Source organism: Chelonia mydas, chromosome 20 (genome assembly GCF_015237465.2).
Source record: "Chelonia mydas isolate rCheMyd1 chromosome 20, rCheMyd1.pri.v2, whole genome shotgun sequence".
NCBI lineage: Eukaryota > Metazoa > Chordata > Testudines > Cheloniidae > Chelonia > Chelonia mydas.
Genome location: NC_051260.2, coordinates 17,040,880 through 17,065,608, shown reverse-complemented (window position 1 = coordinate 17,065,608; position 24,729 = coordinate 17,040,880). Strand labels below are relative to the sequence as shown.

The 24,729-nt window shown below is 48.8% G+C and overlaps 1 protein-coding gene across 14 annotated transcripts in view; it reads left to right on the top strand.

Moving 5' to 3' along the window:
- SMARCA4 (SWI/SNF related, matrix associated, actin dependent regulator of chromatin, subfamily a, member 4) overlaps positions 1-23,106 on the top strand; it is a 57,196-nt gene extending 34,090 nt beyond the window's left edge. For 3 of the 14 annotated variants that reach the window (XM_043532833.1, XM_043532829.1, XM_043532834.1), the window contains exons 17-36: positions 503-666; positions 3,468-3,534; positions 4,127-4,237; positions 5,381-5,623; positions 6,516-6,629; positions 7,749-7,856; positions 9,212-9,298; positions 10,854-10,900; positions 11,098-11,264; positions 12,135-12,298; positions 13,496-13,723; positions 13,942-14,040; positions 14,304-14,381; positions 15,613-15,831; positions 17,150-17,403; positions 18,879-18,984; positions 20,855-20,956; positions 21,372-21,504; positions 22,233-22,372; positions 22,608-23,106. In XM_043532833.1, the coding sequence (XP_043388768.1) occupies positions 503-666; positions 3,468-3,534; positions 4,127-4,237; positions 5,381-5,623; positions 6,516-6,629; positions 7,749-7,856; positions 9,212-9,298; positions 10,854-10,900; positions 11,098-11,264; positions 12,135-12,298; positions 13,496-13,723; positions 13,942-14,040; positions 14,304-14,381; positions 15,613-15,831; positions 17,150-17,403; positions 18,879-18,984; positions 20,855-20,956; positions 21,372-21,504; positions 22,233-22,372; positions 22,608-22,640 (2,664 nt within the window). In that variant the 3' untranslated portion in view covers positions 22,641-23,106. Of the gene's footprint in view, positions 1-502; positions 667-3,467; positions 3,535-4,126; positions 4,238-5,380; positions 5,624-6,515; positions 6,630-7,748; positions 7,857-9,211; positions 9,299-10,853; positions 10,901-11,097; positions 11,265-12,134; positions 12,299-13,495; positions 13,724-13,941; positions 14,041-14,303; positions 14,382-15,612; positions 15,841-17,149; positions 17,404-18,875; positions 18,985-20,854; positions 20,957-21,371; positions 21,505-22,232; positions 22,373-22,607 lie in introns of all 14 variants that reach the window. The other 11 variants (XM_037887849.2, XM_037887847.2, XM_043532830.1 and 8 more) reach the window with 7 other exon arrangements.
- The last annotated feature ends 1,623 nt before the right edge of the window (positions 23,107-24,729 follow it).

Here is a 24,729-nt window from a genome sequence, read left to right as displayed (position 1 = left end):
CTTATAATGTTGTGTATTGCACTTGTCAGTGAAATCCTGGGGATTAAAGATAGGAGCCTGTTGACTCACACCTCTTATCTCTCCCACACTGCAGGAATGGAGGATTGTTCCCTTCAGTCCGTGCAAACAACCAGGAAGTTGTTAAGGTTGTGAGAGATGCAGATGGGAATAAAATGATCCAGGCTTCTGGGGGTGAGGGGAGGTCTTTTATAAAATCACCAATTAGCCAGACTTGGTCTCTGTAGCTTAAAGCAAAGAGCATTAAAGGGAGCTTTCAGTGTGGTACACATGATCCAGAAGGGAGAGGAATGGATCAATGTCAAAGAACGCTTTGAGATAATTAACTCTAAAACAAGAGGTTTAATAATCTATGAATAATTAATCTACAATGTTACATAAGGTGAGTGGCTGCAGATCATTCACAAGGAAGTGTGGCTTTTTTCCTCTGAGATCCTGTTCAGTTTACATTCTGTGAATCATCCTCCATTATCTTTTTATTCAGATTAAAGGTTTGGAGTGGCTCGTCTCTTTGTACAATAATAATCTGAATGGTATCCTGGCGGATGAGATGGGTCTGGGCAAAACTATCCAGACCATCGCTTTAATCACATACCTCATGGAGCACAAGCGTATCAATGGACCCTTCCTCATTATCGTACCTCTCTCGTAAGTGTGGTGCTCGAACTAATGGTGGGTTACAGCACTGGGAAGTTTAGGAGATGTTTTTAGTGAGCAATGTTAATTCTAGCTGTGCTGTGGAAGGTAGCAGGGTGTGATGTTAGAGCAGGGAGGAAGAGGGAGTCAGGAATTATGGGTTCTGTTCCTCACTCTGCCACTGACTCACTCTCTGACCTTGGAATTCATTCAGCTGCCTTGCCTCAGTTTAATAATCTGCAAAATGAGTGTAGAGATACTTACTGTATAGGGGAGTTTGGGAGCTTTTGTAAAGTGCCTTGAGGTCCTTGGATAAAAGTTCCTGTAGAAACCCAAATAATGCTGCAGTTGCCCTAAGGGAAGCTGTTTCTCCCCCCCCCCCGGTCATAGACTTTTGGCTCATAACCTCTTAATTTAGTCCATTTTAACAGTACTTATGTTCTGACATGATTTCTCATAATATTAATCTGAATAATCAGAAAAAGTTTAAGGGCACCTTCCCAACTCAGTAGGTCAGCTTAAATAAATAAATGAGCCAGTGTGAAGAATCAGAATTCAGGCATTGCTGTTTGTAGCAGAACTGTTCCTCTCTTTATATGTTATACCAAAATACAGATCTTCGCCAATAAAATAAGACAGCACTCCCCTGTGCGCGCACACGACTGGATTGTGTTATATTTTCAGTTCAGTCCCTAGTGCATGGAAGGGTTCTTCGAGCGATTGCCCATGCTGATGCCACTCTTGAGGCATGTGCACCCAATACATGCCACGTCAGATTATTTTGTCCGGTAGCATCTGATGGGGCTGGGGCTGTGCCCTGAGTGTCCTCACAGCCCTCCCGCTCCAGGGCAGAAAAGCTGAGTGGCCCAAGCATCCTCTGTCCATCCTTGCTGCCTGTGGCAGCAATGCAGAACCCCTGCACCGTCTGCTTCCTCCACGCACTGTGCGACTGACTTAGCCTTGTATGAAATAGTACCGTGTTAATGTAGTTCGCCTTTTTTATGGTGTCCTGGGGTTCGCTCACCCCTACTGGCTGTCCTGGGGATTAGCTCTGGCCAGGCATTGCGCCCTCCTCTGGTTTTGTCTCTCCTGTCATCCTGCGGACCCCTTTGTTCCAGGACTGGCAGCTCCTCTTCGTGACTTGACCCTCTGACCAGGTCACTCCGTGGTTCCCCCTTCCAGGGTATGTAACAATGTCTTTTTGGAACAAATCAGGAAGTCCACTGTCTTCTGCCTGGTCGGTGCCACATCCCTAGTGGCTGGTAGGGAAACCCGAGCCTGCCCTCTACTCTGGGTTCCAGCTCAGGGGCCCTCCAGGTAGCAGCCAAGGCCTGCACTGTCCTACCATGCTGCTTTACCCCTGAGCCTTCTCCTATCTTCCTGGCTTCCCCCCTCTCTGGGTTTGTCAGCCTCCCGACTGCCCTCTACAGTAGAACCTCAGAGTCAGGAGTGAAGATTAGTTCAGCATTACAAACAAATTTTATGGTTCTTTCAAAAGTTTACAACTGAACATTGACTTAGTACAGCTTTGAAACTTTACTATGCAGAAGAAAAATGCTGCTTTTGACCGTCTTAATTTAAATGAAACAAGCACAGAAACAATTTTCTTACCTTGTGAAATCTTTTTTTAAACTTTCCTTTAATTTTTTTAGTTCTTTGTTTAACACAGCAGTGTACTGTGTTTGCTTCCCGCCGAATACTTCCAAACGAGGAGTGTGGCTGACTGGTCAGTTCGTAACTCTGAGGTTATACTATATAGGCCCCACACACCTCCTTTCACCCAGGGAGAGACTGCAAACTCCTTCCATGCAGCCCACGGCTGCTGTCACCTCCTGGGCTTTATTCAGGTGCCTGCTGTTCCTGCCCAGCTGAGCTTTATTTAATCAACTCCCTGGCTCCTCCAGTGCAGCCTGGGCAGGTAATTGGCCCATTTAGCCATCTTAACCCTTCCAGGCCCTGGGTGGGGTGGACACCCCATCACATATGGTCTTTGTCAGTGTAATATAGGTAAGTTTTAGTTAACCTAGACAAACAGAGAAACTTGTGGAGCAGCTACGGGAGCTTGAGCCACACATTTACAAGACACTGTTCCTTAGCGGAGGCTTCCAGATTGGAAGCCAATTTTGGTGGGACTGTCCCGCAGTCACTACTTAAGTAAGACTCTGGTTATCCACCTCCAAGCAATAGACAACTGCTTGCACATCACAAGGTGTGGGATCTGCGTTGACAACCACTCGAAGAAGAAAGGACACTTACTTTCCTTGCGGTAATTGGTTCTTCGAAATATCTTGTCCACAACCTTCCCTCTTTCTCAGCTGCTCCAGAGTTCTGTACTGGTGAAAGAACTGAGGGGCAGTTGGGCCCATGCTGCCCTTTATGCCCTCAGGCGAGGGGGAAGTGAGGTTACTTATGGTGCAGGCGTGGCCCCAACAGACACTGCTGAACAAAAGAATTTGATCTCTCATGCGTGGAGCACATGTGCACCAAGAGCGGAATCTATATGGGTAATGCATCTCCAAGAACCACATTTACTGTAAGGTAAATAATTGTTCTTTCTGGCAGAGAAGAGAGTACTGTGGTCACATCTCATGATTGTCACAGAGAATTGTTTGGATTGTGGTTGAGTGTCTTGGATAATGGATTTTGCAGCAAGAATTGCTAGCTGGGAATAAAGGGTACTGATTTCTGAAGAGCTGCTGGAGACTTTTATGGTTTTACAACCAGTGGGGGCTGCTTTGGGCTATAGAAGGTTTGGAGTCCATTATGCAAGGGTGGGTTTTACTGTTCTCTTTCTCTCCTCCCCTCTCTTCTAGAACATTGTCAAACTGGGCATATGAATTTGATAAATGGGCTCCTTCTGTGGTGAAGGTCTCCTACAAGGCAAGTAGTGGAGTTCGGTCCTGCACTTCTCACTGTGAAACCTGTGGTTGAATATTTTGTAAGCAGCTTTTAGTACCTGTATAACCAACCCCGATAGAAATGCAGCCTTCCCTTTTATCCAAAAAATAAACCGCTGCTTCGGGACTCTTCTTCCCTGCGTTAGATTCACTCTCTCGCTCAAGCGTTCATATCGAACTGCCACGGCCTGTATAAACATTCAAGCTAGATTTGCTTCCCTCCTGCCAATCAGGAACATGGGATTTTTCCACGCTGTTGCTAATAATCAGAGCTTGTCTACACAGTGTGGCAATGTGTACTAGAGGGGTGTGAATTCTGCAATGCACTGCATGCTGCAGACTGACTGGCCTGCGTAGACGCTGCTGGCACGCACTAAAAATGTGCAATAGGGAATTTTTAGAGCATGCCAGCAGGGTCTACACGGGCCGGTTGGTGTGCAGAATGTTGGTGCGCTTTAGAATTTGTACCTCTCTACTGGTGCATTGCTGCCCCCTGTAGGACAAGCCCTCAGTAATGCCCCCTGCTGGCAGTTACATTGGTTTAATTTTTTTTTCTCCTATTCCTCCTTTCCCAGGGCTCTCCAGCAGCAAGACGGGCATTTGTACCTCAGCTTCGAAGTGGGAAGTTTAATGTCTTGCTTACAACCTACGAGTACATCATCAAAGATAAGCACATTCTTGCCAAGGTGAGTGTTTGTGTTTCCTATGGCTAACTGCACCTCTGACACCCTCATGGCTGCCTTAAGGGCCACCCCACTTAGGGCTCAGGCTCCCAGCCATCACCTTTCTCAGGCCCTGCAGTTTTGTGTTCTCTGGGGTAATAACAGGGTTAAGGAGTGATCAGCCATCTCTCATAAAGCAAATTGTTCTTCATTCAGAACAAAAGCATTACAGAGAAAACATATCTTACCAATAAACAGCTTAGATACACATGCCTAGCTTAGCAGGTGCTCACCCATCTTTCACATAGAAACCCTGGCAGATCTAAAGTACCTCAGATCCTCTCATGTGGCCTGTCTCAGTTTGGGGTTTGTGCATGTCAGTTACCCTCTTCCGAGGTCAAACTGTATCAAGTGACAGCCTCAAGTCTTTTGTCCTATTAGACCTCCTGATCAAGTCAAGGCAGTCTATGCAGGTCCTCCCCAGAAGTGTGGGAGTGTGCAACTTCACAAGACTAGTTATCTGGGTTATTTCAGCATTAGTTACCTCCCAGAAACGTCTCTTATCTTGTGATCTTTATCTGTATCTTGTGTCAGTGAACTACTAAATTAAGCTGCACTGATTAGGGGTTTGTGCCAGTTTAACTATATCCAGTTAAACTGGTGCATCTTTTCTCACCTAGACATGGCCTTAGCAGGGAGGTTTTAGCTTTCTCTTTTCCCTTACTACTCCAGTTCTTGAGTAACTGAACTGTATTTGGCTGTGGCCAGGAAGCTAAGAAGTTACTGATGGTGGTACAGGGTGTGTGAGATGCTAGGAATAACTAACTGGGTCTCTTCCTCAATCATTTCTCAACATTACCGCCCCTTCCCTTTTCTTTACATTCTCTCCCTTATTCCATCAACTGTCTCAGTTCTCTGTACCACAGGCAAAGAAAGGGCTCATGAATGGCAGCACTTTCCCAGCAGCAGCCTGAATGGAACTTGACTAGGTTTTTACAGTCCTAGTCAGTTCTGATCGGTCTCTGGTGGTGGCCCCCTGCTGGGCAGGCATAGCTGCATGGGTGGTTAAGACTCTGTGATTCTCCTGCGTCTGAGGACGTGAATGTAGCTGCTGTGCTTATGGAAGGTGGGATTCCCACAGTGTCTGTTGTGATTCCGTCTCTACAGATTCGCTGGAAGTACATGATTGTTGATGAAGGTCACAGAATGAAGAATCACCACTGTAAGCTAACCCAAGTCCTCAACACACACTACGTAGCTCCGCGTCGTTTGCTGCTGACAGGAACTCCACTACAGAATAAGCTGCCAGAGCTGTGGGCTCTACTCAATTTCCTCCTTCCCACCATCTTCAAGAGCTGCAGCACATTTGAGCAGTGGTTTAATGCTCCATTTGCCATGACTGGAGAGAAGGTAGGCGTGGAAGTAGCCGTCTGGCAGCAATTGAGTTTGGACAGTCTTGTGCTAATATAAGGCACCAAATCACTGGGTATCCACAGTATTTGGTTGTAATTAGCTTCCAGCTGTTAACTGGTATGCTAGCTCAGCGGTCTCCATCTTAGACCATTTGCTAATTAGGGGAGGGGTATTGTCTTCATTCAGAGTTTAATTTCTGGGACATGACAGCAGAGAAAGTGAGTTTGAGATAAAACAGGGATAAAACAGAGACTGATAATAAGCAAATGTTGGAATAAGGGCAAGGTATCTTTCGGTCATAGACCTCCAGCCATCCCAGCAAGGCGCTGCCTTGGTTCGTGTCAAAATGGATTCTCAGATTGCACAGAATCCTCAAGGCTTTAAGTGAACTGGTTATATTCATTCAAAACACCTTCCTTAAAGTGCAGTGACTGGGGACGTGAATACCAAGTAATAGAACAGCACAGGGTTTGAACCTTTAGAGTTTTCAGTACAGAAACCCCAGACTTGGACAGCAGCATAAGCAAGTTTGCAGTTTTGAGAGTTGTGTGGCTGCTCAAAACTGTAAGTCATCAGTTGCACAGTTTATGGAGGAAATCTTTAGGCCTTATTTCTATTCCCAGCTCTGCCACTGGCCTGCTGGGTGATCTTGGGCAAGTCACTTGCCCTCTCTGAGTCTGTTTCCCCATCTGTAGAATGGGGATAATCGTGACCTTCTTTGCAAAGCGCTTTGAGATCTGCTGGGAATGGGCTAGACGAGAGCCGGGGCGGGGGTAGGGGAGGGTGGTTGTTGGGATCTTGCAGTATTTAGTGAAAAATGTTGAGGGGGGAGAGACTCAAGTTATTTTAACCTTTTTTTTTTTTTTTATTTCCTGGGTGGAAAAAATAGGTGGATTTGAATGAAGAAGAAACTATTCTGATTATCCGTCGTTTGCACAAAGTTCTGCGTCCCTTCCTGCTCAGGCGGTTAAAGAAGGAGGTAGAAGCACAGCTGCCTGAAAAGGTAAAGCTCGTAAGGAAGATGCACACCCCCACGCCCTCCAGGCTTCCTGGATGCATTTTTGGAAGAAGTTCTTTAGTCAAACACAAGTTATTGTGCTCAATACAGGGGGAGTGGAGTGAAATTCCCTGGCCTATGTGGTTATACAGGCGATCAGACTAGATCGAATGGTTCCTTCTGGCCTAAACGATCCTGTGATTCTAAAATCTGTGAACTATGCTGCACTTAAATAGGGTTTTATTTGTTTTATGTTGCATCCCTGCTGTAAGTTGTCATGTAGCTGAAGTGAGAGACTATAAGAGAAGCTGTGACCTCTCCTGAGGAAAGTGGGGAAAGCCCCAAGATTTGAGCATGTACAATGGGACAGGAGGAAGTAGTGAAAAATGCTCTAGACAGCGCTCCTGCCCTGGCCCATGAGTGGGGGATGAGCTAGTTGAACTAACTCATTTATTCTTTTTTTAACTTGCATATAGTTGTCAGTTAAGCTGCCTGCTATTTGCTCCAGCATTTGACAGCTGCTTCCATGTTGTCCTCACTAAAGGCTTTTGCTTTTTATGGTTTCTCTTTCTTCACTCCAATGCTGTTGGAAAGGTCTCTTCTGTGGAAGCCAAATTTAGTTTTCTTTCTAGGAACTGCTGCAATTATATGGTATTTTGCAGCTTTTCATCTTGCTATTCTCATCCCAATGGGCTATGCTAGCCGGAGGAGAACAAATCAGATTGGTGGCTTAACTCTCTAGCACTGAGGTCGTAGGGCTCAAAGTGGGGAAGATGGGAGAATAGTGATGGATGTTTGTGCCCCACAGTGACTTGTATGTCCACTCTGCCGCTCCTGGGCCAGCAGCATCATAAAGACACCACACTGAGCCCTCTGGTTAAAGAGTATCTCGTCAGCACTTTGGCCAGCTTGAGAACAGTGCTAATTGGTTGGGAAATAAGTCACAGTTCAGTGGTTGGCAGAGAGCTCGGAGCAGTACAGCAAAGTGTGTGGGGGGGTGCAGAGCTACAAGCCAGTGATGGGGGGACGGGGGGGAATAGGAGTGAGATGTTCTGGGAGCATGCAGAGAATCACGGAGGGTTGGTTACTATTGTTTGTGATGTTAAACTCTCCTCTGCTTTCCAGGTGGAGTATGTGATCAAGTGTGACATGTCAGCGTTACAGCGGGTGCTGTATAGACACATGCAGGCCAAGGGAGTGCTGCTCACTGATGGCTCGGAGAAGGATAAAAAGGTGTGGCAATAGGGCCCTGATTTGTTCCTCACTCTCCCTGCATTTACATGCAGCAGGGCTGAAGAGCATTTCATGTACAGGGGCCTGTTTCCAAACTGGATTTTTTTCCATGCTGTCTGCCAGTCACGTTGCTGTTACGGTTTTAAGGGGACATTTTTGTGGAGTTAAGCATTCAAATCCCCTTCGCTTTCATAGGTGCCTAACTGCTCTTTGTGCTTTGGGAAATCCCCTTAATGCATTTGGCACTGGCTCCCTGGAAACTGAGGCCTGATCTAGACATAAAGCTTAGATCCACATAGTTGCGGTGCTCAGGGATGTGAAAAATCCACACCTCTGAGCGCTGGTGTAGACGCAGCTCGGTCAGTGGAAGAAAGCTTCAGTCAACTTAGCTACCATCGCGCAGGGAGGTGGAGTTCCTACAGCAACCGAAAACCTCTTCTGTCACCGTTGTCTGCCTACACTACAGGGTTAAAGCAGTATCTTTATGGCACCACAGCAATGCCACCATAGCACCTGTAGCGTAGGCATGGCGTTAAAGCCCCAGTGCACAGAATGGGTACAGCAGGAACCGTGGCAGTGCAGGCTTCCTCCACATAACCATGACCTAAACCTGTGCATGCCTCTCCCAAGACTGCCCAAAAGGGCACCATGAAGGATGATGCTGTGCTGTGGATAACTGTCTGTCAGGAGTTTCACAGAGAGCACTGAGAGCTTGTTTCACACATGCCACTCAACAGCTATCCGATGGCAGCAGCAGGTTGGGCCAGGTTTAAAATGAACTGAAGGTGAAGTGTCCACTTTTCCAGTATGCATCCTCTGAGCCGCCCTTTATTCCTTGGATTGCGGAAGAGGATTTTTAGGTTTCTCCTTAACACCTTGAAGTTCAGCTTTCTGAGCAATGTGTTACACTAATTGACTGTTGTCTCGCTGTTCTGGGCAGCTTTCACAGCAGTGGGGCTGGGGGGCTTGGCCTTGCTAGTGTATGGAGGAGGTTTTGGAGTCATTGGTTGGGTTCTCTCCTAAGGTGGCAGCTCTGATACTAGATCTGTGTGACATTCACTTTTGAAAACTGAGTGAAGATGCATCCCATGTCCCATCCATGCTATAACAGCCGTTCACTGTCTTCGATGTTCTGCACACATAGTTAGCTACTAAAGCTAACGTGATCAGCCTCGAATAATTCCATCTTTGTCCTCAGTTGCACCCATCTGCTTTCTCTCATGTGATATTTTACATTTTGCCAAGAGTGTAGAATGCCATGATAGCAAGGGGGGTGGAGCAGATCCTCCGCTTTCTCTTTCACAGCTTTAATGTCTGCTTGGACATATTTGTAAATTTTGTCTTTATTCACACAGGGCAAAGGTGGTACAAAAACCCTGATGAACACCATCATGCAGCTGAGGAAGATCTGTAACCATCCGTACATGTTTCAGCACATAGAGGTAATGTTGTATTTTTGTATCAGTGTTGCCTAGAGGCTCCTATGAGGATCTAGGTGCCTTAGTGCAGAGATCCACTTTTCTGTAAAATGGGTAATATATGAACTAAGCTGTGCTTGGATGCTGTGGGGTAAATTTTCAGGGCAGCACTGTGTAGCGTTCCTGTGTCTCATCTTAAAATGTTTCCCTATAGCATCCAACGTTGGTTTAAACCTATTCAGACATGAAGTGTTCAATGAAGTGATATCAATTAAAAATGGCAAAATCAAGGCTCATTGTCAAGCTAATCCCTTTGGATGCAGTCTCTCCTCAGAGACGACAAAACAAGTGTTCCACTAGTGAATCAGTGCTCCAGCTTGCTCCTTGGGATCATCTTCTAACCTCAAGTGACCCCAGACAGAAGCTTTAAAATTACTTTATTCCTACACATTCTTTCCAGGCCTTCATACAGCAATTGGATATCTTATGAATTAACCTCTTGACATTTATAATTAGACCGCTTTCCAACCGAAGAATAAAATGGCTAATACCAAACTTGACGCCCAGTTCTGCGGTAAGAACGTCTGCCACAAGGCTAACCCAAAGTATGTTGGTGTTACGCTGGACCAGAGTTTGACCTTTCAACAACACCTCGAGAATGTCAGGTCTTGTGTCGCACGTATCAGAAAATTGGCCAGAACATCATGGGGCTCCAGTCCATGGACCCTATGAACTGCAACAATTGCCTTGGTATATTCTGCAGCTAAATGCTGTGCACCTGTGTGGTCTTACAGCAGTCATGCTAAACTCCTTGACACTCAACTTAATAACGCTATACTCATAGTGTCAGGGACGCTCAAATCGACTCCAGTCGACTGGCTCCTGGTCCTATCGCATATCCAGCCTCTGCAGATTAGAAGAACTCCTCAGACATCTTGCTTTCTCAACCATGTCAATGCAAATGCAGGGATTCTGCTGCATGATGACCTGCAGAACCCGCCAAAGACAAGATTTAAAATCCCACAATCCTCTATGGAACCACATCAAGACCCTTACACCAGCTGTGACGCTGAGGCTCATGGAGAATCACATGGAGTGTTTCAGCCGCTCTAAACAAACAGCTTGTTGTTGACCCTGCCAAGGAACCACCGGGTTTTTGATTTTATGTCGGAAAGACTGGTGCAGATTGAATTGCATCAGGACATCTCATGGGAGACTTAGACAAACCCTCTTTAAATGGAAAATAAGGCAAACACTTGCATGTGACTGTGGTCACCAGGCACAAACGATGGAGCACATCATATCTGAGTGTCCCCTTTGTTCCTTGGCCAGGGGCCTGAAGGACATTCACCAGCTCACTGCTGTGGCAATGTGCTGGCTATCTAACCTAGAAATACACTTGTAGTTGTTGCTATCCACCCAAGCCATATGAAAGCAGGAGAAGATTAGACGTATTTGACCTGATGATCAGTTTTCTATCAGGGCAATTCCAAGAGTTTGTTGGATTTATTGGACACTTGTGTTTGTATAGAAGAATGTGGTGCAATCAGTGTGACAGTGTTTCTGTTTTTGGTTGCAGGAATCCTTTTCAGAGCACTTAGGTTTCACTGGAGGTATTGTACAGGGGTAAGTTGAATGCTTTTGAGCTTTACAAAGGAGGATATTTGTAGTTTAAGTGTGGTGTGGTTTATCAATGAAGAATTACTTGGATTAGTTCAGTGTATTAATGTAACAAGCACTGGTAGCTCTCATTTGCATGCGAGGGTGATGCATTTTTGTAGCATCAGATTCTCACCTATTGCCAATCCTCTCTGGTGAACTAGACTAGACCTGTACCGAGCATCTGGCAAATTTGAGCTCCTAGACAGGATTCTTCCCAAACTACGAGCCACCAACCACAAGGTGCTGCTGTTCTGTCAGATGACCTCACTCATGACCATCATGGAAGACTACTTTGCATACCGTGGCTTCAAATACCTCAGGCTGGATGGTGAGTTTAACTGGTAACAGAGACACTCAGTCTCCTCCTGAATGCTCTGCTTTGGCAATATCAGTAGGCTAAACCCTACGTGCGTAGATAACGAATGATCAAATAACAAACCTCCTTTTAATGCTCATCGCCATGCAATGTGCTTTGCAGCACACGTGGGAAACATGCATGAAACTAACAGCCATTCATAAAAATAGACCACCGAACTATCATAACCAATCGCATCATGTACTAACTCTTGGTAAAGCTGGTGGGATTACACTGTTGCAACCTTTTCATTGCACACTTGCTTCTGGACATGTTTCTCCTTTAACCTATGATTGGTAAAAAGGATTAACAGCGTTGCACATACCTTACGCTTTTTTCTTGTAAGGTTAGTTTAGGGAGGTGGTTCACTGCTAATCCAGTTACCACTTTCCACCTCCTTTAAATTGGTGAAAGTCTCACCTCCAGGAAGAGCCCTGTTCTGTAGGCTGACATGGCGCATAGGCCTTGTGTTGTCTCTTGGAATTTCAGCCAGCATCAACAACTTTCTTCTGGATATTTGTAACTTGCTATCTTTGATACATTGGTCACCTTACATTAAATTTTATATCCTGGAATATCCCAAAGGGCTTTCCGACCTGACACACAGACTGCATGCACAGACCTCAATTTGCCATCATGATTACTGATTTTAGGTGCTACGATATTAGGGGTGCCCAATGTGGACCACCTCCAAGGGGCCTGGTTTTCAGAGGGTGTAGGTGCTCAACACTTTCCAAGTAAGGTGGAACCCCTCTTTGCTCTGTGGAGTTCTGAGTCCATGTTAAATAGAAAACTTTGCAGGGGAGGTAAATAGTAACCTCTCTCTTCTCCCTGGGCTTCTAGGAACCACTAAAGCTGAAGACCGTGGCATGTTGCTGAAGACCTTCAATGAGCCAGGCTCTGAATATTTCATTTTCCTGCTGAGCACTCGGGCCGGAGGGCTGGGACTGAACTTACAGTCTGCAGATACTGTGATTATTTTTGACAGTGACTGGAATCCGCACCAGGTAAAAAACCCTACTGAATTGATGGGAATCCCAGTACGGGGTTGTGTGTGGTTGTCTCTCCGTGTGTACATGAGACACGAGTCTTGCGTTCCCCAAATAACAAGAGGAAGGACTAGTGTGTCCCTCTCCTAGGGCCTGGATGAACTGTGTGCCTGTAATGCTAGTTTACCTCCTCCTAAGGGTCTAAGAATGTGTCTGCACTATAGAGTGTGTTCTTAACGTTGGTTAAAAGAGCAGTGGGGTTCAGCAAGCTGTTTTTTAACTCTGGTTAGCAGCTGGAATTCATCCTCAGACTGTCTCACGGGCTTTCACTCGAGCGGTTAGTGTTAGCAAGGTTGCCATGTTTTCTCTGCTATTAGTTAGCTAAGCAGAGTTGAGAACACTTTTTTTTTTTTTTTTTCTTTTTTGGCAGTGTAGACATAAAACATAAAGTGCCCCATTGCACTAGGTGCTGACTGCACCACGGCCTGCATCACTACTTTTCTCTTCCGTCCTCCCAGCTGGCTTTGCATCCCCAGCACTTTGTTTCTTGCTGTGGTCTTTGCAACCCCACGCTGTGACCTTGAGCCGCAGGTGCAGCCCAGAGCCTAACGCAAGCATCTGTTCATGCGCTGCCCGTCTCCTGGTTGTCTCTGCTCCGACAGGCAGGGTGCGCTGGCATACAGTGGGAGAGCCTCTTGTGGCTGATCCATAATTATCATTATCTATGCTAATTAACATGATTAACAGTTAGCACTGGTAGTGACTGAGGTTAAAGGTCCCCTATCCCACCCACACCACGTGTAATATGAAGACACTGAAGCCTGCTGCTATCCTCTTATTCCCCATTCCCCTGTGGTTCACCAGTGCTAGTAAGAATCCACGCATAGACACTCAGCTCCGTCCGGGAGGGCGAGTTTTAGGAGGCTGAGTAGACGAGCACTTTTGCTAGAGTTTGCTGTAATAGCTAGGCACAGTGGCCTATATTTTCTAAAGTGCGTTGAATCACCAAGTAAAAGAGCAGTTATCAAAACAAACTGTTTTGATTAATTACACTTCCCCAGCGGATGTAACGGAATCCTCTGGAGTCGTGGAGGGCCTCTAGGTAGCTCTGCGAGGCATGTATACTTTTCCTATGATGTGTTTAAAGGCTCAAATATTTACCTGGGAAAGAGTGAGGTTTAAATTACTCTGCAAACAACGTGCTCCCCTCTTCAGGATTTGCAGGCACAGGACCGAGCGCACCGTATTGGGCAGCAGAATGAGGTGCGCGTGCTCCGCCTCTGCACCGTGAACAGCGTGGAGGAGAAGATCCTGGCTGCAGCCAAGTACAAGCTGAACGTTGATCAGAAGGTCATCCAGGCTGGCATGTTCGACCAGAAATCCTCCAGCCATGAGCGGAGAGCTTTCCTCCAGGCTATCCTAGAGCACGAGGAGCAGGATGAGGTAAGGGGCGGTGCAGGTCACCCTCCCTCTACTCCAGAGCATGAATGGTGAACGCATGGCTGGCTTTTGCTCCGTTGCTCTGTGTCCCCGAGGCCAAGGGCATGTGGGCTGGAAGGAAAGAGCATGAACACTTGTTTCTCTTTTGAAGTGAATTTTAGTGTCGGTGAAAGGTGCCGGATTGACAGCCCTGGAGACTGAAGTCCTCTATTTATCCACAGAACAGATACAGCACGGGCAGCGGCAGTGGCAGTGCAAGCTTCCCCCACACTGCCTCAACCCTGTGCCTGAACCCTGACTTGGAGGAACCACCTCTAAAGGTGAGAGGGGTAGTTCAGTCTCCATGCCCATTCAATCCTTGGCCTCACTGCTGAGACTGCCAACAAAGGTGCCAGCTCTGGTGGTGGTCTCCTGCAACGTGGATACCTGTCCACTAGACACTGGACTGAGACCACCAAAACTCATTTCACACGGGCAGCCGAACAGGCGTCAGATGGTAGCAGTGTTCGGTGTTCGGTTCCCAGGGTACGAACTGCCGCGGCGTCTTCTCTCGCCATTAAGCCAGGCGTTTGAAATCTTGCAGGAAGAAGATGAAGTTCCCGACGATGAAACAGTCAACCAGATGATTGCCCGTCATGAGGAGGAATTTGACCTTTTTATGGTGAGCGTGGCAGAGGCCATGGAAGAGAACCGAGCCTGTCTCTCTTCCGGGTAACACGGGCAATGCCATTTCTGATGGAGTTGAGCTTGTTATGTTTGAACAAACATCGGCTTGAGTAAGGACTAGGGGTCTAGTGGTTAGAGCAGTGGGAACGGAGTCAGGGCTCCTGGGTTCTATTCCTGGTGCTGGAAAGGGAGCAGGGTCTAAAAGTTTGAGCAGGCTCTGCCCCTGCCTTTGATGTCCTTGGCTTTCCCTAGATGTAATGGGGAAAAATACTTACCGTAACGTGCTACTGAAGTATGTTGGTGAAGTGCGTTGAGATCTTCAGATGAAAGGCAGTAGGACAAGCAAAATATTTATTAAGCTAGGAGATCTATAGAATGTTCCATGTGACTCAGAGTACAAAAGACTCCTTTAGAAAATGACACTCCTTCAGCAATACTTTTAATGCCGATACATATGTGTGGAGGAGGAGGTTTGCCCATGTCTGCCCCACACTTGCCTGTCAGATGTGCTATGCTCTTGTGAGCCTGGGTAAGTCGATAATAGGGTGATGGGCTAGTAACACTGATGGACGCTATAACCGCACACTAACAATGCACCGTAGGGGAGAATCCAGCTTTAGCGAAGACAGTTGGCCGAGATAACCCCCAGTAATAGCTCTTGTCTGCCTCCAGTTCCAGTGATCTCTTCTAGTAGCTTGTCCTTCATAGTGATTAGTCTCATGCCAGCTAATATGCTCCCGCAGCGCTTAACCTGATGTATCTGTTGAGCTGTAGTGAGTCAGTAGGTATTTAAATAATTGTTAAACAAACCTCTTGGACTCCACAACACACTGCATTCCTGCTGTATCCCTCCCCCTGCAAAGCTTCCCAAGGGCCTTGCACTCAAAGATGGTAGAACGGCACTGGCATGGCTCCTGCATGACCGAGAGAGTCACCAGGGAGTGCCCCTTCCCGGAGGCCACACGCTGCACTGCAGCATTCCTTGCTCCTTGGTAACTGCTGGATGCCTGGGCCAGTTGGATATTTCCAAAGCCGAGATCAGTCACGTCCTGGTCCATCTGGGGTCAGCTGCATGACCCACAACGTCTGCTGTAGAGATGACCTGCCTCGACTAAACAGCACCTAAATGGGCCAGCTAACTCCCTGATAGATGCATTCAGGCAATGGCTGCAGACCCCTCTGTCACTGTGCCAGCGGTCCCCCCCAGCAAACACCTCTTATTTTAGCGCATGGACCTGGACCGCAGGCGGGAGGAGGCACGTAATCCAAAGCGAAAGCCACGTCTAATGGAAGAGGATGAGCTGCCATCCTGGATTATTAAGGATGATGCTGAAGTGGAGAGGCTCACGTGTGAGGAGGAGGAGGAGAAGATGTTTGGGCGAGGGTCACGTCACCGTAAGGAGGTGGACTACAGTGACTCGCTTACCGAGAAGCAGTGGCTCAAGGTATACATGGTACAGCATCGTTCTCCAATGGCCTTCTCAAATCTATGCTTCTACTGTGTTTTTGTCTATGTGCTAAAGAAAATACCCAGTACTGGAGGCTCTGATGGTGCATACCTTAAAATAAGCCTGCTTAGGATGTGTGGCTGAGTCCCCCAGCATCCTTCGTTACCAATTGGAGGAAAATCGCCTCTTACCCAAATCTCCACAAAGGGTTTTGAGCAGCATGAATCAGTCATACTGATACATGAAATGCTATTGACCCATTCACGTATTACCAAACATTTGTTGCTTTAGGGTCTGTTTCTGTTTCGCCACCGGATGCTGGTACTGGGTATTTGAAAAACTCACCTCACCCCATCACAGGGCTCTAGAGGGGTTTAAACAATTGAAGCCACGCCATAGCTGACTGCTACTTTAACAGCTGTCGAGCCTCCCAGGTAGAATGCACTCAATGGGCAACTGAGTGCCTGCCAGATTCTGGGTAGCCACGAGGCTGATTCTGCTGAAGGGGGTGTTTATGGGCAGCAGGGAGAGGGAGGCTGCAGCAGCTCAAGAGTTCGTGTTAATTATTTCAAGTCTGGGATCTTAAGAGCTTTTCTTGGGCAGGAGGCTAGAGATGATGTTTCAGCTGTAGAGAATAGAATTACCCCCTCTTCCTTCTGTGGAGGTTAACCCTTGAGAGACCCTTTGCTTTCCTCCAATATCCTTCCAGTAAATACATTTTTCATCTTAAAATACCTCCGTGTTCAATTAAAAATCTCCCCTACATCTGGCATTTTCCTACTTTGAATTTAAACATAGGGCCATTAGAGACTGCCTGATCAGCTGGGTGTAACGAGCAGAAGGCCGGTCTCTAGAGGCCTTCCATTCTTGGGAGGAAAAGCCCCAAACCATGCGTGTGGTTCAGATGCACTCAGCAGGGCAGAGATGCTTTAGCCCATTACCAAGGAACAACCACTTGAAAAAAAATGCTGGAGCATTAGCATGTGTTGCCAACCCAGGGGCCTTTCCCATAGGGCTAAATTGGAAGGGGTCCCAATATGGAGAAGGGGGTCACCATATGAAAAAATCTGAGAACCCCTTTTCTGTAACAGACTGAACTAACATCTCCGGTTGGCAGGAGGTCTGCCCCCAAGCAAGGGGCAGCCCATAGAGCGCCCGCCCCAGTGGGCAGGACACCCTGGTCAGTAGTGCAGCAAATTAAAGCCTCGTATAAATGGCCATGCTTAGCGTTTCACAGGCCGCTCCCTTGCCCTTTCTTTGCATCTTTGCCCAGCAGTCTCGGTGCTAGCGGCTGCTCTGTTGCTCCCCTCCGTAGGCTATAGAGGAGGGTACGCTGGAGGAGATCGAGGAGGAGGTTCGTCAGAAGAAATCTTCCCGCAAACGCAAGCGAGATGTTGACGTTGGTTCTGCCACCCCGACTACCAGCACCCGCAGCCGGGACAAAGATGATGATAGCAAAAAGCAGAAAAAGCGCGGCAGGCCTCCCGCCGAAAAGCTCTCCCCAAACCCCCCCAACCTCACCAAAAAAATGAAGAAGATCGTGGATGCTGTGATTAAATATAAGGACAGGTAAGAGAAGCAAGGGATGGGCACTCTCCTCAGTACTCCTGCATAGGGTCTGCTTTTCTGTCTTTTTAACCACCAGTGCACACAAACGTCTGGGGAGGAACACCCAAATCCTAGTCCCTGCCTGGGCAGTCTTGGCATAAACCCACAGCACTTCTGACTTATTCCTGATCTCTAAAACGGGAATAATTCTTACTCCCCTCCCAGGGAGTGGCTGATGTTTGCAAAGCCGTCTGAAGGCGAAGTTCACAGAGTACTGGCAGTTTCTAACTCATGGGCCAGAGGAATGTCTTGTCTGTGGGTGTTCTGTAGGCTGCTGTGTAACCTAGCAGAGATCGTGTCATGCAGTTGAGGCAATGAAAGGAGGGTGGACCCGGATGCATGTTGTGTAAGCGCTGGGAGTCAGGCTGTGATTGCTTCATTCCACCCAGTTTGTGCCTGCCTCGCAGGCAAACTGCAGCAAGGGACAAATCCAGCTATTGTCCCATTTCTCTCCAGTGATCAGCTGATCTGCTAGGTCCTTCTGAGGATCTTCCATCTAAGCTTGAAATGTCATGCTGTTGGCAGCTTCTGGTCAAGAACGGCGGCAGCCCCACTGTTGCGAGCTGTGCTCTACTAATCGCATGACTATTGGGGCACGGCTGGAGAGCACTTGTGGCCCTGGGGCGCTCTTCTGGCTAGCGCAGTAGGGAGTTGCCAGTATTGCTGTTTTCTAATAGAGGGTTGCAGTTCAGGCATCAACAGTACAGAGCAGAAGTTAAACACGTGGTCTGTGTGAATCGGTTTGAAAAGATCAAATTATTTCCTGTGGGATTTTCCAGGCTCTTTTATTTGGCCAGCGAACAAATAGTTTTTTCTATCCTCTACTTTTGATTAATTGACTCACAGCCTGGAAAAGTTCCCTGGGTCGAGGGAAGTATTAAATGTCTCAGCTCAACATGCTAAGTGAGTTTTGAACCATTGTGACTGGCCAGCGCATTAGAGCACAACCTGGAAGAAGCATAGCTGAGTTGATGCCTGGTTTGCTTAGAAGCTCTGGTGCTCTCCCCGCACCGTGTCTTTGGAGCCTTTTAAGAAAAATCCTAGTTTTTCTCTGCCCTATTCCAAACAGACCACTGCTTTTCCTCACCGTACTTTAGTGAACCACTGGATTTTGTGCAGTGGAAAAAAAAGAGATCAAGAGACCGGGGCCAGCTTTCAGAGTTGTAATGAAAGTGCTGACAGGCTCCTGCTGTAGTACCCATTAGGCAACACAGTAACCCTGCCAGCTTCTTGGCTAGCATAATCGCTTGTCCGTTCTTCAGCGCTGCGCAGGCCTCCGTGCTAAAGGAAGGACGTTTTCCTGCCTGCGCGGTGGCAGTGTCTCTTGTGATTTTGGAAGCAGTTCTGCGTGGCAGGCTGGGAGCTGCTGTCCTGGCGAGAGGGGAGGGGGATTGATTCTGTCTTTGATCTTGTATTTCTTCCTTGTTTTGTAGTAGTAGTGGACGCCAGCTTAGCGAAGTCTTCATCCAGCTGCCTTCTCGCAAGGAGCTCCCGGAGTACTACGAGCTCATCCGCAAGCCAGTGGATTTCAAAAAAATAAAGGTAACCCTGCCCGCCCTCAGTGGATGCTTGAGGTACCAGGCAGCACTCTTACATCACATCCTTGATTTGTGTCTTCACTGTGATTTAATGCCGCTCAGTGCATCCAAAACAGCCCAGCCCCGGCCCTCTTCCTGTCCTGTGGCACTACCATTGCTGTCCTGTCACTACCTGTTCTCCCCTCCAGGCCCAGCCCAGCTCCCTCCCTGCATCTCCACCTGGTCGCTCCCTACATGCCCACTGTTCCCTGGTCTCCACTCAAACTTCTCCATCTTTGCTTGTTCCTGGGCCCACCCTGAAGCTGGGATCAGCCAAATCACCCTTACCAAGTGCTGTCATTCTCCACCATTAAACGCCTTCTGAGAGCTCCTGGCGGTGAGACGAAGGGAGGGGCTATACAACCGCCAGCCCACTGTGTCGTGACGCTCTGCCTCGAGCCCCCTCCTGCCTTTTAGCTCTACAGAGCAAGGACTCCTCTAGTCAGGTCTTGTGTTAGCTGGACAGCCGTGCTGCCAAGTGATTTGGGCCAGCCCCCTCGAGAGAAGTGGCTAAATGGGCTGGCCTGCTGGGACCCGCTAATTGTCTCCCCGCACTTACTGGTGTGTTCCAGGAGCTGTGCTTCCCGCCAATCCCCTCTCACTGGAGAGACTCCTCCGCTGGCACATTTTGCAGCTCGCTGCATCCTTGTATGCACCGAACTGGAGCCCGGAGGGCCGGGGAGATAATGGAGGCATTCAGCCTTCTGTTCTCTCTTGGTTCTTATCCTGGCCTCATCACTGGCATGTCTGAGCCCCCACCAGACACGCATTAAGCGAGGCAGTTCACCCTCCCCCAGCATTGACTGGTGCAGAGGAATAAATGAAAACGGAGGCCGACAGGCATGCACAGAACTGGGGCTTGAGTCTGGGAGCAGGATTCTAGGCAGTTAAAAAAAACAGCCCAGGGAGAAAGTGCAAACGCCCTCCTCCTTAAAAGCAGGTTAGACAAACCCCGGTCAGGGGTGGTCTAGATAACTTAGTCCTGCCACGAGTGCAGGAGACTGGACTAAATGACCTCTCGCCGTCCCTTGCAGTCCTATGATTCTTGGCACTCTGTCCTTATGTTCCTCCCTCCAGCTTCTCAGTGACACCTCCAAAACTGTGCCCAATGCTGCTCCCTCTAACCTCTCCACCCTCCTGTCCCTGGGCTCCACCCAGACTTGTGCCGACTACTCCCTGCATCTCCTTCCCCTGCTCACACCTGCAGATCCACATTAGCCAAGCACCTTCTCTCTGCTTGCCACACCTGTTCTCACAAGGCCTGTCCCCCGGGGCCCCACCTGGCTGCATCTGTGGCTTGTGGCACCTGTAGGGTGCGGACCTCTTTCTTGATGGTGCAATTCTGTGTGCTAAATACCAGTGTGTGGGGGGAGATTTCCTTCATGATCCCAGCTATCAGTGCCTCTGCAGCTGGCTGTGACGACAGCCACTCACCTGAATGCGTGTAAGGTGCTGCAGCTGGGTTGGGAGCAGCATTGCCTATTTCAGGCTGTCGATTTGAGGGTTCCCACCACCCTGCCAGAGGCTGCCCGTAGTTCCATGGCACAGGCCGTGCAGGTGCATTGGGGAGGGCTGGGAACAAAGCCCCAAGGGGCACACAGCCTAAAGGTGTAAGAGAGCAAACGGAGGTGTGCGGTCTTCCTTGAGCTTGCTGGAGCCATGCACTTGGCCTGTGCTAATTGTGAGGCCGTTCTAGGTGATGTGGAAGGCAGCACTGGGCAGCCCGCAGGGGAGCTGTTAGGGTGGAGCCCAAGGAGTGGGAGCAGCAGGGGCAGCACCAGGCGTTGAATCGCTGGCCATGTTTGAGGTGACTCTGACCTTTGCCCCTTTCTCAGGAACGCATCCGCAACCACAAGTACCGCAGCCTGAATGACCTGGAGAAGGATGTCATGCTGCTGTGTCAGAACGCACAAACCTTTAATCTGGAAGGCTCTCTGGTAAGGCACTTCCTCCCCACTGCCAGGGCTCAGGAGGGGGCACTGCCCTCACCCGGGCAGTGATCCTCCCTCTCTCGACCCAGGGTGTGATTGGGACTAAACACCCCTTTTTTAGGATGTACTTAGAATCCCATTAAATCCTGCCAGCCAGTTAGATTGCAAGATGACCAGCCATTTCTTCCTAATAAAAGATGAAAAGCTGATCTGGTTAAAGCTGGATTATTCCTAAGCACGGCAAATGCTTAATACCCAGGCTTTGGCGTGAGCGGGCATGTCAGATTAAGCAGGCGTTGCGTTGTGTGAAAGAGCCCAAGACTCTGGCAGCCTGAGCAGGGAATGGATGTGGGAGAGCCACAGCACTCTCAGAAGGTAACCTGCCCTGACTCACCCTGGCCACTGTGGCTTCTTCCTCTAGATCTACGAAGACTCGATAGTGCTGCAGTCTGTCTTCACCAGCGTGAGGCAGAAAATTGAGAAAGAGGAAGACAGTGAAGGTGAGGAGAGTGAGGAGGAGGAGGAAGGAGAAGAGGAAGGATCTGAATCTGAGTGTGAGTACTCTTCTGCTGCTGCCTCCGCTAAGCAGGAGTGTGTGCATGTGTGGGTGCCTGCCCTATTCAGCTGTCCTGTGTGCATTGGAGACCGTCTCTGAAAGGGTGATGACCAGCTCGAAAGCTAACTGTAAGGCCGCGGACCCTGCCCTCTCCTCTCTTCTCCAGGACAGGACTGAGGCACATTGGCAGGGGCACTGTGGCTGGGGGAAGCTCACACTGCCCTGCCTGTGTTCTCTCTGTTCTGGGGCAGGGAGAGGACTGCAGGCGCCAGGGCTGTCTTGAAGGAAAAGAAATGCATGTTGGTTCTCTGCATGGGGAACGTAACTCCTCCCACTTGCTTTCTAGGCCATAGCTGCTCAACCAGGTAGGTCAGGAGATCTCCAGCGGCAGCTGAGTTAAAGGACAACATGAAACTTACTAGGGATGCGGCTGGGGATGGGGGGGAGAGTTCGATGAAAGACCAGATGCTCTGAAGGTACGGGGAAGTGACGAGGTACAGTGTTGCATTTGTCTGTGTTTTAGATGGCAGCTGTTGGAAGGTAAGCAGAAGGCACCACTGTCACCCTGAGATGGAAAGCATTCTAGAAGTGCCGCGTACTTACTATGTCTGTGTTAGAACAGGACAGGTCTAATTTGCAGCGGAAGCTTTGTTGCTATGTGGGAGTGCCAAGCCTTAACCTGTGCAATTGTTCAGACTCTCTGTGTCTCCTTGTACTTCCCCGCAGCTCGCTCCGTCAAGGTGAAGATCAAGCTGGGCAGAAAGGAGAAAGCACAAGACCGGCTAAAGGGTCGCAGGCGCACCAGCCGCGGCTCCCGGGCCAAGCCAGTGGTTAGTGACGACGATAGTGAAGAGGAGCAGGAAGAGGTAAATGCAGGAGCTCAGTTCTCCACCCGAGGTTGCTGCTAATGTAACCTTGGCTTGGTGTTTGCAGAGTACCTGAGATGGGGCTATAGCGGGAGTGGGAGGAGCCCTCTTTAAAAAGCAAGGACTGGGAGGACTCAGGAAGGCTGATGGGGTAAACTGTCCCTAAGCACTCAGTCCTGCCACTGGAAAGTCTCCGCTCTGATCTCTCCCCCGTCCATTTCGTCTTTTTTTCCAGGATCGCTCAGGAAGCGGCACCGAAGATGATTAAGCAGCATTCCATGGTCCAGACCACCAGAGCCGATCTTTCCAAAGCGGACGTGCTGCGTCCCTTTAGCTCTAACGGGTAGCAACAAATGTAGTATCAGACTTCAGTAAACTGTATAAAACTCTTCCATATTTATACTGCAGAGAAGATGTAGGACTGTTTGTGTCTTGCCTTGTCCTGACATCAGTAGCGTTTGTTACAGCATTAACTGTTTAAGAGAATTATGAATCGGGGAACACTTGATATCTATTTTTTCTTTTTATGGCAGTACTGTTTCAGTTGCAGTATTGAATCACTGTAGTTTTAAACTGTGGATGCATGTGTGTAGCAGTCCACTCCTAGTACTGTATTTTATTAAACCGGTCAAACCGCCAGCTGCCCGCTAGTTGACAAGGGTGGCGGTGGTGACTGTGTGTGTCAATGTCACTGGATTTCAAACAGTAATAAATTAAACAGAATGTTACTTTTTTTTTTTTAGCTGGGTCGTTTTTCTGGCTCACTGAAAATGTGTGTTCAGTTAATTAGGCCCCACTACCCCCCTTCCAACTGCTGCCTGATCTGGCCTTCAGCTGGTTCCCTCCCTCCCTCACCCCCCCCCCCCCCCCAGGAAATGCTCTGAGGCTGACCCCGCGGCTGGCTCTTGGCTTGGCAGTTGTAGCAGCAGGGCTGCATCAAGACCTTCTGCCTCTCTACTCGCTATAGTGACCGTCTTGTGAGAGTACACATTAGATCCCCCAGCATAGCAAGCCCCAGCGACCCACCCGTATTGTAAGGGGTGGTACAGTCCAGGCCTTGTGGCCCATGAGCCATATTAGATCTAGAATTAAGCAGTGCTGTCTCTGCAGCATCTCGCTGGCCTGCTGCACCCACCCCAATATCCACAACTGACACCTGGATAAACCGATCAGCTGGACAGCGGTTTATATTTGAATTTGTCATCTGCCGTCAGTGCTGACACCATCTCTTTGGGATGAATGCGGCCAGCTCATGCCCCTGAGTTAGTCCCGCTGGCAGACTCCACCGCATCAATTTACGTTTGAGTCCGCCATGGAAGGGATTCTTTGCACCCCCGAGGGCTGGAGATTGAGTTAGTGTATTAAGGAAGGTTCAGATTGTGGAGCACGGTTCTGGAGACATTTAAAAATTCACAGTCTCGTTTCCAGCCTGAGGATGTGCCCAGAGCCAGCAGGGGAACACTGCGGCCGTGACCCGCAGAGAGACCCCAGTGACACCCAGCCATGAAGTTCCTGTCTTCCCAGCAAGATCCACTAGGTGGGGGTGTGCAGTCAAATACAGCAGAGGGTCTGGCGGTGGCTGGCTATTGGCACTCGCTGCAATGCCCTGTTTTCAACATGGGCACGGAGAACCAAATTGTCTCCGCCTCGGGATGGCTTCTTGTTTTGTTAATGTATTTTAACCCTAATTGTTCCTGAGGGTTTCTTTTAACGATTTGTGCCCTGTAAGCCCCGCCTAGTGGGTTGGGCTGAGAGAGACAGGTAAATAATCCACCTCTTTTGGGAATTATTTACTGATGTCTGTGAAGTCCCAGAGGTTCTCTGCTCTCCCACAGGCTCCCTGCTGCCCTTTCCTCTGCGCTCGCTGGCACAACGGCCTTTTTCACCTAACAATCATTTAATATTTTGACAATGAAAATTGAGGGCAGCCAGGGAAGATGAGTGGGAAGGAATGGTTACTTCGAGACGTCTTGGCCGCGTGGACCCCACTTACGGCTCCCATGCGTGCTACATGTGAGCGTAAGTGGATCCACATGGCCAAGACCTCTCGCAGAAGCGGAGGGTTTCCCATAGGAGCTGTAGCCAGCTGGCAGCCCTGGCAGCACCTCCCCTTCGAGAGCCAGGCTGCGCCGCTCAGAAGCGACTGAGCTGGGTTTCCTCTGCCCCGCCACACGAGGAAGTTGGAAGCTGGCTGAAGGCGGGGCCGGTTTGACTGGAACGTAAGCAGCAGTCAAGTCTCTCCTTCCTGGGATCTGTTGTCCTCGGTGGCTTGACTCAAAGATCTCTCCATGGAGTTGTTGCCACATGGCTCTGACTGGAGGGCAGCAGACCAGTGTCTGGGGCACCTCTGTGATCAG